Source organism: Hemiscyllium ocellatum, chromosome 13 (assembly GCF_020745735.1).
Source record: "Hemiscyllium ocellatum isolate sHemOce1 chromosome 13, sHemOce1.pat.X.cur, whole genome shotgun sequence".
Classification (NCBI taxonomy): domain Eukaryota; kingdom Metazoa; phylum Chordata; class Chondrichthyes; order Orectolobiformes; family Hemiscylliidae; genus Hemiscyllium; species Hemiscyllium ocellatum.
The window spans coordinates 50423528-50439072 of NC_083413.1; the positions used below are offsets into that span (position 1 = coordinate 50423528).

Consider the following 15545-nt stretch of genomic DNA (forward strand, 5'->3'; position numbering starts at 1 on the left):
GGGATCATGGAAATAAACATTCCATGAAGCCCCCTGAAATTGTCACTCAGTCAAGTATTGGTAAAATTCAGCCCAGAGTTAACATTGTAAATGCATTACAGCTCTTGCTTATTTCCAAAGTTCTGTTTCTATTACTGTTAATGTTGGATAAGAGAATGTTTTCTTCAGAAATGCTTTTTCTGACGAGACTTTCACCTGTTAAATCGCATTGCTTTCCATTCTTCTCTTGATGCTTGTCCTAAGCTGTGCCGGCGAACACGGCTGGCATTGCTGCCCTCATGGGTCATCTTTCGCTCAAATGCCTGTCTTTTTATCTGGAGTGTCTGAGCTCCTGGATTTTCATTGATCATAGCTTCATTATTGTAGCAGTCTGCAGCAGCTTCCTTCTCCATATGGATCTCCGTTCTGTGGGAATACTCTAAGTTAGCAGGGGCGAAATTAACTTCGAGACATCTTACTTTGCTGTGCAGCCACAATGCTTCAATAAATAAAACATTAGAAATCTGGATTAATTGATTATCTCTCAGCACTAAAATTTGAAGTCACAGTACAATTGATTAGTAAAAGTGTTGCTCAACTTCACTTTAAAGTGTTGGTGCTTGTTAAAATAGATTGGACTGGATTTTCAATCTATTGCCCAGACCAGGACACTTGGACTTTTTCCAGGTCCTGGCTCAGATCTAGTCGTACCAGAAGCAATTTGGGCTTGGGTGATTATCCCAGGCAGATGGTAGCCAATCTCAGACCTGTCGTTGCCTGGACAAATGGAGCAGGCAAAAGAGCATAGGGTTAGCAGCTCCATGATCTGAACAAGTGCTCAAATGCTTTGATGTCAACTTTGTGTTACCAATTGAGCTTTCTCATTTCAACTCCCCCTCCCACTCCACCAAGGACATGCAGGTCCTTGGACTCCTCCATTGCCAGACCAGAGCAACACGATGGTTGGAGGAAGAGCGTCTCATCTTCCGCCTAGGAACCCTCCAACCACAAGGGATGAACTCAGATTTCTCCAGTTTCCTCATTTCCCCTCCCCCCACCTTGTCTCAGTCCCAATCCTGGAACTCAGCACCACTTTCCTAACCTGCAATCTTCTTCCTGACCTCTCCGCCTCCACCCTGGCCTCTCAATCTCACCTTAACCTCCTTCCACCTATCGCATTTCCAATGCCCCTCCCCTAAGTCCCTCCTCCCTACCTTTATCTTAGCCTGCTTGGTACACTCTCCTCATTCCTGAAGAAGGACTCATGCCTGAAATGTCAATTCTCCTGCTCCTTGGATGCTGCCTGACCTGCTGCGCTTTTCCAGCAACACATTTTCAGCTCTTATTTTAGCATCTCAACCATAATATGACACGTTTTGTTAGAGCTATCTTTCTTCAGTGCTGTATTGCAGCATTGGCTTCAACTACATGCTCAAGCCTCTAGTTTGGGAAATGAAATTACAACCTATTGACTTAAGAGGTGAAGGTTCTGTTACTGAGTCAAATCTAGCATACATTAAATTCTCCCGAAAAGTAATTTTCCATGAATCTGATGAGAATTGCGTGTGCATTTTGACAAGAAATATAAAACCACCACAAATATGTGTGCCAATTTCTCCTACAATTCTTACATGTGATGATTGTACATTTCCTCCTGGGTTTGTAGAAAGCCAAAGGTTATCCAACCGGGGAAGTGACTAACTGATGTGTTCTTAAACCACAATAAAACTTGGTGTTTTTTTCATGTCATAATCTATGGCTTAATTGTGTCTGCCAGTTAATTCCCAACTGAAAACAGCAAAATGGATAATTAGGGTGTTCAGATTAAACATATTTAAATGGAGAGTTACTGCTTAGGACTGAGAGAAATAAATAACAGCAACATTAAAGGCAATCCATAATTTATATGTCTGCTATATCTTCAGATGCTACAATGAACAAGTAAATTGTAAAAGTAGAAGTATTATGAAACAGAGAGAAATTTCTGTTTTCAGCTGCATCTTTTTTAGTGCCGGACAGGTTGAGGGACAGAGGATCAGATTTTGTGTATTTTGTATTTGCACATATTCTGTCTTCCAGTTTATCTGCTTTTGCTCCATAATTGCTTAACATTTGGGCCAAACTAGAATCTTTTACTTTGAAAATTAGGAGAACTTGGATGGATAGTGAGATTTCCAGTTGTGAATGGCATCGAATTAAGGTAGATAGGATAGTGAAGAAGGTGTTTGGTATGCTTGCCTTTATTGGTCAGAGTATTGAGTACAGGAGTTGGGAGGTCATGGTGCGGCTGTACAGGACATTGGTTAGGCCACTGTTGGAATATTGTGTGCAATTCTGGTCTCCTTCCTATTGGAAAGATGTTGTGAAACTTGAAAGGATTCAGAAAAGATTTACAAGGATGTTGCCAGGGTTGGAGGTTTGAGCTATAGGGAGAGACTGAACAGGCTGGGGCTATTTTCCTGGAGCGTCAGAGGCTGAGGGGTGACTGCATAGAGGTTTATACAATCATGAGGGGCATTAATAGGATAAATAGACAAAGTCTTTTCCCTGGGTGGGGGAGTCCAGAACTAGAGGGCATAGGTTTAGGGTGAGAGGGAAAAGACATAAAAGACACCTAAGGGGCAACATTTTCATGCAGAGGGTGGTACGTGTATGGAATGAGCTGCCAGAGGAAGTGGTGGAGGCTGGTACAATTGCAACATTTAAAAGGCATCTGGATGGATATATGAATAGGAAGGGTTTGGAGGGATATGGGCTAGGTGCTGGCAGGTTGGTCTAGATTGGGTTGGGATATCTGGTCAGCATGGACAAATTGGACTGAAGGGTCTGTTTCTGTGCCGTACATCCCTATGACTCTGTGACTCATAGACACAGAGAGCAGTGTTTTGAATGACCTCAGGTTTATGGAAGGTAGAATCTGGGAGACCAATCAGGTCTGTGCCAAATATCAAGGAAACAGGATTTCAACAGCAGATTATCGGAGGCAAGGAGGAAGTTAAAGGGTGAAGTAGATGATCTTATATGATACAATTATGAAGTTGCAAGCTCATCTCAATATCAAATATAATACCAAAACTGTAAATAGATTGGCTTAATATCAGCCAGCTGCCACGTAAAGGATTGGAGCCAGTAGGTAGGGAAAGAAAGTTACAAGTTGAGATTGAAAACAATGGTTTCAGAATTCCCAACAATTAACTGGGACAATTTTCTGCTCATCCAGCACTAGATGTCAGCTTTGCAGTCTGTTAATTTAGCAATAGTAGCGAAGTGAAGCAGTGAGCATACATGTAAAAGCTCAAACTATACCTTCAGATAATGTTACCAGGGGGCAGCGTGTAGATCATAGAATCCCTACAGTGTGGTAACAAGCCCTTCACCCCAACAAGTCCACACTGACCTTCCGAAGAGTAACCCAGTCAGACTCATTCCCTGACTCTATATTTATCCCTGACTCTATATTTACCCCTGACTAATGTACCTAATCTACACATCCATGAACACGATGGGCAATTTAGCATGGCCAACCCACCTACCTGCGCATCAGATTTGGATTGTGGGAGAAAACTGGAGCACCCAAAAGAAACCCACGCAGACACGGGGAGAATGTGCAAACTCCATACAGACAGTCACCCGAGGTTGGATTCGTACCCAGGTCCCTGGAGCTCTGAGTGAGCAGTGCTAACCGCTGAGCCACCGTGCTGCCTCCAGATGGGAAACAAAAGAGGGCAAAGCATAGATTCTTGGGAGACATCAGAAGTAATGGGTTGGAAGCAGGCATTGTCAGTATTTAATCTTGATTACATAGAAAGAATAGAACCAGGTGCAGACGGCAGGTTTAGAGGAGCCGAAAATGTGTTGCTGGAAAAGCGCAGCAGGTCAGGCAGCATCCAAGGAGCAGGAGAGTCGACGTTTCGGGCATGATTCCTTCTTCAGGAATTCTTCAGGCTCATGCCCGAAACATCGACTCTCCTGCTCCTCCTATGCTGCCTGACCTGCTGCACTTTTCCAGCAACACATTTTCAGCTCTGATCTCCAGCATCTGCAGTCCTCACTTCCTCCTCGGCAGGTTTAGAGGAGACAGGGACAAATCTGCAGAGAGAAAATTGAACAATATTCGATTTCAAGGGGCCCAGACAGTATTTTTGGTGGTCAGGAGCTTAGTGGGAAAAAGATTGAAGGTCTCAAAGACATGATGCCCTCAGAGAGGGCACAATGGGATGATAGAAGAGGAAAAGAAATATGCAAGTTCAGGACCAGACTTGGGTGTACATTCAGGAAACCTGGTACTCTCATGGAAGGGAATGAAATGGCATTGGCAGCTGAATGGATCATCACAATATTAGTCAAAGTCACTTGTTGTTAAAAATGTAGGTGGATGGGATAAGGGAGACAGTTTTAAAAAGATGGCTTGTTGTAGAGGAAAAGAAACCTCAGAGGGTCGATGAGTCAGAGCAGTGGGTGTGATCAAATATGAACTTCAGCAAGGCATTCAACAAGGTTCCACATGATAGACTGGTTAGTAATGTTAGATCACATGGAATAGAGGGAGAACTAGCTATTTGGATACAGAACTAGCTCAAAGGAAGAAAGCAGATGGAGTTTAATTTAGATAACTGTGAGGTATTGTATTTTGGAAAGGCAGATCAGCGCAGGACTTATATACTTAATGGTAAGGTGCTGGGGAGTGTTGCTGAAAAAAGTACACCTAGTTTCTTGAAAGTGGAGTAGCAGGTAGATGGGATAGTGAAAAAGACATTTGGTATGCTTTCCTTTATTGGTCAGAGCATTGAATAAGGAGTTGGAGGTCATGTTGTGGCTGTACAGGACATTGGTTCGGCCTTTTGGAATGCTGCATTCAATTCTAGTCTCCCTCCTACAGGAAGGATATTGTGAAACTTAGAAGGGTTCAGAAAAGATTTACAAGGATGCTGCCAGGGTTAGAGGGTTTGAGTTATAGGGCGAGGCAGATTAGGCTGGAACTGTTTTTCTTGGAGCATTGGAGGCTGAAGGGTGGCCTTATAGAGGTTTATAAAATGATGAGGGCCATGGATAGGATAAATAGACAAGGTCTTTCCATTGCGATGGGGGAGTCCAGACCTAGAGGGCATAGGATTCCGGTGAGAGGGGAAAGATATAAAATGGACCTAAGGGACATTTTCTCATGGAAAGGGTGGTGCGTCTCTGGAATGAGCTGCAAGAGGAAGTCATGGAGGCTGGTATAATTACAACATTTAAAAGGCTATTGGATGGATACATGAATAGGAAAGGTTTAGTGGGATATGGGCTAAGTGCTGGCAAATGTGACTTGATTAATTTAGGATATCTGGTCGGCATGGGCAAATTGGACTGAAGAAGGTAGCAAAGAGTACAATGGGTGAATGGGGTGGGATGAAGGTGATAGGTCAGAGAGGAGGGTGGAGTGGATAGGTGGAAAGGAAGATACGAAGGTAGGACAAGTCATGGGGGACAGTGCTGAACTGGAAGTTTGGAACTGGGGTGAGGTGAGGGAAGGAGAAAAGAGGTAACTGGTGAAGTCCACATTGATGCCCTGGGGTTGAAGTGTTCTGAGGCAGAAGATGAGGCATTCTTCCTCCAGGCGTCGGGTGGTGAGGGAGCTACGGTGAAGGAGGCCCAGGACCCCCATGTCCTTGGCTGAGTGGGAGGGGGAGTTGAAATATTGGGCCACAGGGCGGTGTGGTTGATTGGAGTGGGTGTCCCAGAGATGATCCCCAAAGCACTCTGCTAGGAGGCATCCAGTCTCCCCAGTCTAGAGGAGACCGCATCGGGAGCAACGGATACAATAAATGATATTGGTGGATGTGCAGGTAAAACTTTGATGGATGTGGAAGGCTCTTTAGGGCCTTGGATGGAGGTTAGGGAGGTAGTGTGGGCACAGGTTTTGTAATTCCTGTGGTGGCAGGGGAAGGTGCCAGGAAGGGAGGGTGGTTGTTGGGGGGCATGGACCTGACCAGGTAGTCATGGAGGGAACAGTTTTTGCAGAAGGCGGAAAGGGGCGGGGAGAAAAATATGTCCCTAGTGATGGAATCTGTTTGGAGGTGGTGGAAATGTTGACGGATGATTTGGTTTATGCGAAGCGTGGTAGGGTGGAAGGTGAGCACCATGGGGTTTCTGTCCATGTTATTGTTGGAGGGGTGGGGTCTGAGGGCGGAAGTGCGGGATGTGCTCGAGAAGTATTGGAGGGCATCTTCAACCACGTGGGAAGGTAAATTGCGGTCTCCAAAGAAGGAGGTCATCTGGTGTGTTCTGTGGTGGAACTGGTCCTCCTGGGAGAAGATACAGCGGAGGCGGAGGAATTGGGAATACGGGATGGCATTTTTGCAGGAGGAAGGGTGGGAAGAGGTGTAATCCAAGTAGCTGTGGGAGTTGTGGGTTTGTAAAAAATGTCGGTGTCAAGTCGGTCATCACTAATGGAGGTGGAGAGGTCCAGGAAGGGGAGGGAGGTGTCAGAGATGGTCCAGGTAAATTTAAGGTCAGGGTGGAATGTGTTGGTGAAGTTGATGAATTGCTCAACCTCCTCGCGGGAGCACGAGGTGGCGCCAATGCAGTCATCAATCTAGCGGAGGAAGAGGTGGGGAGTGGTGCCGGTGTAACCCCCTTACTTCCCTACATCTCCAGCATCTGCAGTCCTCACTTTCTCCTAGTATTATAATATCAGGCAATTTATCATTTGGTTTGCCTGTAAATTGAGAGTTAGCAACTATTCTCATCTATTGCCCACATGAGCATTCAAATGCAAAATCAGTGAATACTGAAGCCAATTTCAGTTAGAGTCATAGAGTTTAATTTAATTTTATTTAATTCCATTTCAGATCAGCAAATGGCGCAGAACAGGGATTAACCTTGGGGCCCATTGGCATGATATGATATTTAACTAATAAAGCATCTAACCAGCTCTTGTTCTAATGTAAGAAGGCCTAATAAACATAACTATTTCCATATCAAAGAAGGCCCATTGTTTTAAATAACATAGTCAACTTTAAACCAGAATCACTGGTGTCAGAAACGGTAACACTTTCCGCTGATATTTTGTTTGAGGCAAATGCCTGGTTTTAAATGTAAATGTGCTTTAAAACATGCAGCAAAATGCGTTTCCTCAACACTATTGTTGAATTTGGCATCCCCATCTCTTTTACTGTGGGAAGGATTTGAACTTGTCCTTCACCACATTTACATTCTGCACAAAACTGCGTGAAAACATGCAAGCAAAATGCCACAAAAAAAACCCAAAATCCATTTAAAGAAATACCAAAAATGGATTGATAAAAATACTTGCTTAGTATGTGAAAGACCACATTAAGAAAATGAGGAGCCAGGAATACTAGCCTAGTGACTATGCTACTGAACTAATGATCCAGAGATTGGAGATAAATCCCACCACAACAGCTATGGAATTAATTAAGTAAGTCTGGAAGAAAAGATTAGTGTTAGTGAGGGTGATAATTGAATGACTAGAATGTTGTTTGTTCATTAACATGTTCAAGGGAATAGAAAGGGTGGTTGCCTCCCCAGTTTAGTCCATATGTGACGGCAGACTTAGAGCATTATGGCTGGCTCTTAGTAGCCCACTGAAATTGAATCTCAAGCCACTCATTTGGGGAAGTGATAATCAAGTGCCATTAATGCTAGACTATTAATCCAGCGATTATTGTTGTGGGGACCAGGGTTTCAGTCCTGTCATGGCAGGTGGTAAAATTTGAATTCAATAAAAACCTGGGATTAAGTGTCTGATGTTTACTGTGAAATCATTGTCGATTGCCAGAAAAAAACCCATCTGTTTCACTAATACCATTTATGGAAGAAAAGTGCCATCCTACCAGAGTCGAAAAGTATGGCACTGGAAATGCACAGGAGGTCAGACAGCATCTGAGGAGCAAGAGAGTCGACGTTTTAGGCATAAGCCATTCCTGGATGCTGCCTGACCTGCTGTGCTTTTCCAACACCACGCTTTTCAACTCTGACTCTCCAGCATCTGCTGTCCTCACTTTCTGCTAGTTGTCATTCTTATCAGGTCTAGCCTACATGTGACTCCAGAATCACAGCAATGTGGTTCACTCTGAACTGCCCTCTGAACAGTTAAGGATGGACAATAAATTCTGGCCTACCTAGTGATACCCATATGCTGCGAATGAGTAGAAAAATAGTTCCAGCAACACACTGAACAAAATACAATAGGAATAAAACCATCTGGCATCATTTGAGGTGCCAGATTTGGATACAACGATAATTCATGAACCCAGATGACACTGCTGTGACCTCCTAAATAATACATGAAGACTTGTGTCAAAATTGGAAGTGTTTCACCGAATCACATTTTTCTGTTAACTTCTCACTCTCATCCATCACCATTCCTGGATATGTCCTTTCCCAACAAATGGGATAAATCTGTCCCATTGGCAACACAACTGTACATAATTGAAGGGGAACTCTGGAAGCCCTTAGCATTAACTCCAGCACCATACGGTTTCATGCATCAAGTCAAACGTGCCCAAAGAATGCTTGTGTGGATTACAACATTCCACCCTCCCTCAGCTGATATGTCAATACTCCTTCATGTTGAACAACACCACTCTAAAGAAGTATTGGGGGAAGCAAAAGCACAGAATGTACTCTGAGTGAGAGACTTTTCAATCCTCATTGCTAACAGTGATTCAGCAGCATAACCAGTGCCTAAGCTGGTTGAGTCCTCTAAGACATAATGGGCTTGTGGTGGAAGAACTAATAGGAGAGAAAAAACTTGTGTTTAACTTTGTTCTCACAAATATTTCCGCTTCAGTTTCATTTCTCTGTGGTAATATTGGTAAGAGTGACTATTGCAAAGTGCTGATGAAAATAAAGTCTCACCTTGACAGGGTGGACATACTCTCTCATGTTGTGCAACATACTACCTCCAAAGGGATCTGCCTTTGGAGGTAGTATGGGCTGAAGTCAGAAATAGGAAAGGTGCAGTCACCTTGTTGGGTGTTTACTATAGGCCCCCCAATAGCAGCAGAGATGTGGAGAATCAGATTGGGAAACAGATTTTGGAAAGGTGCAGAAGCCACAGGGTCGTAGTCATGGGCGACTTCAACTTCCCAAATATTGATTGGAAGCTCTTTAGATCAAGTAGATTGGATGGGTCGGTGTTTGTGCAGTGTGTCCAGGAAGCTTTTCTAACTCAGTATGTAGATTGTCCAACCAGAGGGGAGGCCATATTGGATTTGGTACTCGGTAATGAACCAGGACAAGTGATGGGCTTGTTAGTGGGTGAACATTTTGGTGATGGTGACCACAATTTTGTGACTTTCACCTTGGTTATGGAGAGAGATAGGTGCGCACAACAGGGTAGATTTTACAATTGGGGGAAGGGAAATTACGATGCTGTAAGACAGGATTTGAGGAGCATAAGTTGAGAGCATAGGCTGTCAGGGAAGGATGTGGTGGAAATGTGGAACTTTTTCAAGGAGCAGATACGACGTGTCCTTGATATGTATGTACCTATCAGGCAGGAAAGAAATGGTCGTGTGAGGGAGCCTTCGTTGACGAGGGAGGTTGAATATCTAGTAAAGAGGAAGAAGGAGGCTTACATAAGGTTGAGGAAACAGCGTTCAGACAGAGCGGTGGAGGGATACAGGATAGCCAGAAGGGACCTGAAGAAAGGGATTAGGAGAGTTAAGAGAGGGCATGAAAAATCCTTGGCGGATAGGATCAAGGATAACCCCAAGGCATTTTATGCGTATGCGAGAAACATGAGAATGACGAGAACGAGGGTAGGTCCGATCAAGGACAGTAGTGGGAGATTGTGTATTGAGTCGGAAGAGATAGGAGAGGTCTTGAACAATTACTTTTCTTCAGTATTTACGAACAAGAGGGACCGTATTGTTGAAGAGGAGAGTGTGAAACGGACTGGTAAGCTAGAAGAGATACTTGTTAGGAAGGAAGATGTGTTGGAAATTTTGAACAACTTGAGGATAGACAAGTCCCCCGGGCCTGACGGGATATATCCTAGGATTATGTGGGAATCAAGAGAGGAAATTGCAGTACCGTTGGCAATGATCTTTTCGTCTTCACTGTCAACAGGGGTGGTACCAGGGGACTGGAGAGTAGCGAATGTTGTGTCCCTGTTCAAAAAAGGGAATAGGGATAACCCCGGGAATTACAGGCCAGTTAGTCTTACTTCTGTGGTAGGCAAAGTAATGGAAAGGGTACTGAGGGATGGGATTTATGAGTATCTGGAAAGACACTGCTTGATTAGGGATAGCCAGCACGGATTTGTGAAGGGTAGGTCTTGCCTTACAAGTCTTATTGAATTCTTTGAGGAGGTGACCAAGCATGTGGATGAGGTAGAGCAGTGGATGTAGTGTACATGGATTTCAGTAAGGCATTTGATAAGGTTCCCCATGGTAGGCTTATGCGGAAAGACAGGAGACATGGGATAGAGGGAAACTTGGCCAATTGGATAGAAAACTGGCTAACCGGTCGAAGTCAGAGAGTGGTGGTAGATGGTAAATATTCAGCCTGGAGCCCATTTACAAGTGGAGTTCCGCAGGGATCAGTTCTGGGTCCTCTGCTGTTTGTAATTTTTATTAATGACTTGGAAGAGGGAGTCGAAGGGTGGGTCAGTAAATTTGCAGATGATACAAAGATTGGTGGAGTTGTGGACAGTGAGGAGGGCTTTTGTCGTTTGCAAAGGGACTTAGATATGATGCAGACCTGGGCTGAGGAGTGGCAGATGGAGTTCAACCCTGCCAAGTGTGAGGTTGTCCATTTTGGAAGAACAAATAAGAATATGGAATACAGGGTTAACGGTAGAGTTCTTATTCAGGTGGAGGAACAGAGGGATCTTGGGGTCTATATACATAGATCTTTGAAAGTTGCCACTCAGGTGGATAGAGCTTGTAAGAAGGCCTATGGTGTATTAGCGTTCATTAGCAGAGGGATTGAATTCTAGAGTCGTGAAGTGATGTTGCAGCTGTACAGGACTTTGTTTAGGCCACATTTGGAGTACTGTGTGCAGTTCTGGTCGCCTCACTTTAGGAAAGATGTGGAAGCTTTGGAGAGGGTGCAGAGAAGATTTACCAGGATGTTGCCTGGAATGGAGAATAGGTTGTACGAGGATAGGTTGAGAGTTCTCGGCCTTTTCTCATTGGAACGGCGAAGGATGAGGGGTGACTTGATAGAGGTTTATAAGATGATCAGAGGAATAGATAGAGTAGACAGTCAGAAACTTTTTCCCCGGGTGCAACAGAGTATTACAAGGGGACATAAATTTAAGGTGAAGGGTGGAAGGTATAGGGGAGATGTCAGGGGTGGGTTCTTTACCCAGAGATTGGTGGGGGCATGGAATGCGCTGCCCGTGGGAGTGGTAGAGTCAGAATCATTGGCGACCTTTTTAGATTAGATTACTTACAGTGTGGAAACAGGCCCTTCGGCCCAACAAGTCCACACCGACCCGCCGAAGCGCAACCCACCCATACCCCTACATATACCCCTTACCTAACACTACGGGCAATTTAGCATGGCCAATTCACCTGACCTGCACATCTTTGTGACTGTGGGAGGAAACCGGAGCACCCGGAGGAAACCCACGCAGACACGGGGAGAACGTGCAAACTCCACACAGTCAGTCGCCTGACGTGGGAATTGAACCCAGGTCCCTGGCGCTGTGAGGCAGCAGTGCTAACCACTGTACCACCGTGCCGCCATCAACGGCGATTGGATAGGTACATGGATGGGTGCTTAATCTAGGATAGATGTTCGGCACAACATCGTGGGCCGAAGGGCCTGTTCTGTGCTGTATTGTTCTATGTTCTATGTTCTATGTTCTACTATACCCAAACTGAATAAAATAGTTTCAGAAAAATACAAAATTGGCAACTGTGCAGCACTTTGGTCTAATATCTGCAGCTGAGTTATTATTTTGTTCCAATCTGTAACCCATAGCCCATTTCTCACTCTATAGTTGTCAGCAAGTCAGATGATAAATCCTGGTTCACTGAGGAATGGAGAACACCATGTCAAGAACAGTACTGGGAACATCTAAAAAAAGCAGTATCCACATAATGAAGATACACCATCAGATGACATGCATGTTAAACAGAGCAAGCAGCATGCTACATACAGAGTTAGGCAATCAATGTTTCAGGTCAAAGTTCTACAGTTCTGGTACATCCAATAATGAATGGTGGTGGACAATTAAATAATGAACTGGACAAGAAGGCTCTATAAACTTAACAGAGAAGTGCAGCATATCAGTGCAAAAGGAAAAGTTGAAGCATTTGCAAATGTTTTCAGCCAGAAGCACAGAACTGATTAATCATCTTGGCTTATCCTGAGGTGCCAACCATCACAGAAGTCAAACTTTAGTAGATTCAATTTACTCTATATGTTAGCTAGAAATAACAGATTACAAAAGCAATTCATTTTCTCTAGCTGTCATATTAAATATACATTTAAATTATGAGCTATCCTTTAATTTTGCTCCACTGTTCAAAAAATATTATGGTAGATCTGTTCATGTTCCAAATTTCATATTCCTATAACTCTCCAATACTCTTTGATTCCCTTTTCTAACAAGAATCTATTCACCTCTATTTTGAACATTTTCAGTAACCCTGCCTCCATGCCTTCTGAGGCAGAGTTCCAAAGACACACAACCTTCAGAGAAACAAATTCTGCCTCAACTATTTCTGAAAAGGTCACCCCACATGTTAAAATAGCACCCTCAGTTCTGGACACAGCCACACGAGTAAACATAGTCATTCAGGATCTTAAAAACTTGAACGAACAAAGAACGTACTGTATAGGAACAAGCCCTGTAGCCCATCAATACTAGACCAGCATATGATGCCTTTCTAAACTAAAAACCTTTTGCCTCTATGGCGTCCATGTCCCTCTATTCCCTGCCTATTCATATCTGTAGAGTTGCTTCTTAATTGTTGCTATTGTATCTACCTCCACCACCTCCTCTGGCAGCACATTCCAGGAACTTGCCCACCATCTGTGTAAAAGAAAACTGTCTCTAACATCTCCTTTAAACTTTTCTCCTTTTACCTTAACCCTATGACCCCTAATAATTGACACTTCTACCCTGTGAAAATGACTCCGACTTCCATTCTATTGACACCTCTCATAATTTTGTAAACTTCCAACAGGTTATCTCTCATCCTTTCTCATTCAAATGAAAACAAACCAGGTTCGTTCAATCCATGCCAGAAGGATCAGTGCTACTTTTCATAATTTATATAAATGATTTGAATGAAAGTCTAAAAGATATAGTTAGTAAGTTTGCAGATGACACCAAAATTGGAGGTGTAGTGGACAGCAAAGAAGGTTACCTCAGATTACAACAGGATCTTGGTCAGATGGGCCAATGGGCTGAGAAGTGGCAGATGGAGTTTAATTCAGAGGAATGCGAGGTGCTGCATTTTGGGAAAGCAAATCTTAGCAGGACTTATACACTTAATGGTAAGGTCCTAGGGAGTGTTGATGAACAAAGAGACCTTGGAGTGCAGGTTCATAGTTCGTTGAAAATGGAGTCACAGGTAGATAGGATAGTGAAGAAGGTATTTGGTACACTTTCTTTTATTGGTCAGAGTATTGAGTACAGGAGTGGTGAGGTCATGTTGTAACTGTACAGGACATTGGTTAGGCCACTGTTGGAATATTGCATGCAATTCTGGTCTCCTTCCTATTGGAAGGATGTTATGAAATGTGAAAGCGTTCAAAAAAGATTTACAAGGATGTTGCCAGAATTGGAGGTTTTGAGCTACAGGGAGAGGCTGAACAGGCTGGGGCTGTTTTCCCTGGAGTGTCAGAGGCTGAGGGGTGACCTTATAGAGGTATATAAAATCATGAGGGGCATGAATAGTATAAATAGACAAAGTCTTTTCTCTGGGTTGAGGGGAGTCGAGAACTAGAGGGCATAGGCTTAGGGTGAGAGGGGAAAGATATAAAAGGGACCTAAGGGGCAAATATTTCATGCAGAGGGTGGTACATGTATGGAATGAGCTGCCAGAGGAAGTGGTGGAGGCTGGTACAATTGCCATATTTGAAAGGCATCTAGATGGGTATATGAATAGGAAGGGTTTAGAGGGATATGGGCCGCATGCTAGCAAGTGGGACTAGATTGGTTTGGGATATTTGATCGGCATGGACAAATTGGACTGAAGGGCCTGTTTCCATGCTGTACATCTCTATGACTCTATGACTCTCCTCACAGCTAACACTCTCCAAACCAGGCAACATCCTGGTAAACCAATTATTTTCCCTGCCCAAAACCTCCACATCCTTCTAGTGGTCTGGTCACCAGAACTGTACACAATATTCCAAGTGTAACCTAACTAAAGTGTTATATAGCTGCAACATGACTTGTCAGCATGCCATATGCTTTCTTGACTATCTTATCCATTTATATTGCCACTTTCAGGGAACTGTAGACCTGTATACCTTGATCTCTCTGTATATCGATGCTAAGGGTTCTCTCATTTAATTTTCTTCCTGCATTCCAAAATGCATCTCATTGCGTTTGTCCAAATTAATTCCATCTGCCATTTCTCTGTTCAAGTCTCCAGCCTATATATATCCTGCTTTATCACTCCCACAGTCCAAAGATGTGCAGCTCAGGTGAGTTGGCCATGCTGTATTGCCAACAGTGTTAGGTGCATTAGTCAGAGGGGAAATGCGTCTGGGTGGGTTACTCTTCGGAGGGTCGGTGTGGACTTTTTGGGCTGAAGGACCTGTTTCCACACTGTAGGGAATCTAATCTAATCAATTCTCCTCACTATCTGCAGCTCTCCCCATCTTTGTGTCATCTGAAAACTTTCTAATCAGACCACCTATATTCTCCTCCAAATCAGTGATATATATTACAAATAAAAATCAAATCGACCTTCACTCTTCTAAAGATTAGTGGAAACAAACCAAACCTGTCCAAGCCTCCCTCATAAGACCACCCTTTATTCTCTGTATCAAACTAGTCAACCTCCACTCAACCTCCTTCAACGCATTTATATCATTCCTTAAATAAGGAGACCAATTGCACGCAGCATTCGTGATGTGGTATCACCAATTCCCTTTATCATGGAAGAATAAAATTATTACCATAATGTTAAGTTTGTCTGATAATAAAGATAGGCTTCCATTAGCCTTTTTAATCATGTACTGTAACTTCCCTCGAACTTTTGATAACTCATTCACTAGAATGTGTAGATCCAGCTGCACCTCAGAATTCTACAGCTGTTCACCATTTAAATAGTATACTGCTTCTTGAATTCTTCCTGTAAAAGTGAATAATTTCATATCTTCCCCATTATGCTTCTACTACTAGATTTTTGCCCGTACGTGTAACCTAGCCACATCTGTCTGCATCCATGTTATGTTAACTTCACAACATACTTTCCTGTCTTTCTTTGTATCATCTCCAAATTTAGCTGCCGTGGCTTTGATCCCTTTATCTCAGTCACTGATATAAACTGACAAAAGTTGACAGCCCAGCACAGACTGTAATGGGACTCCATTTGTCACATTATGCCAATTATGGAAAAATTCCAATTTATACAAATTCTGTC

The 15545-nt window shown here is 43.4% G+C and overlaps 1 protein-coding gene across 4 annotated transcripts in view; it reads right to left on the reverse strand.

Annotated features, from left to right (window-relative positions):
- Window positions 1–15545, reverse strand: part of veph1 (ventricular zone expressed PH domain-containing 1) — a 264411-nt gene that overhangs the window by 81347 nt on the left and 167519 nt on the right. For all 4 annotated transcript variants that reach the window (XM_060834168.1, XM_060834169.1, XM_060834166.1 and 1 more), the window contains exon 8: window positions 196–405. In XM_060834168.1, the coding sequence (XP_060690151.1) occupies window positions 196–405 (210 nt within the window). The remainder of the gene's footprint in view (window positions 1–195; window positions 406–15545) is intronic.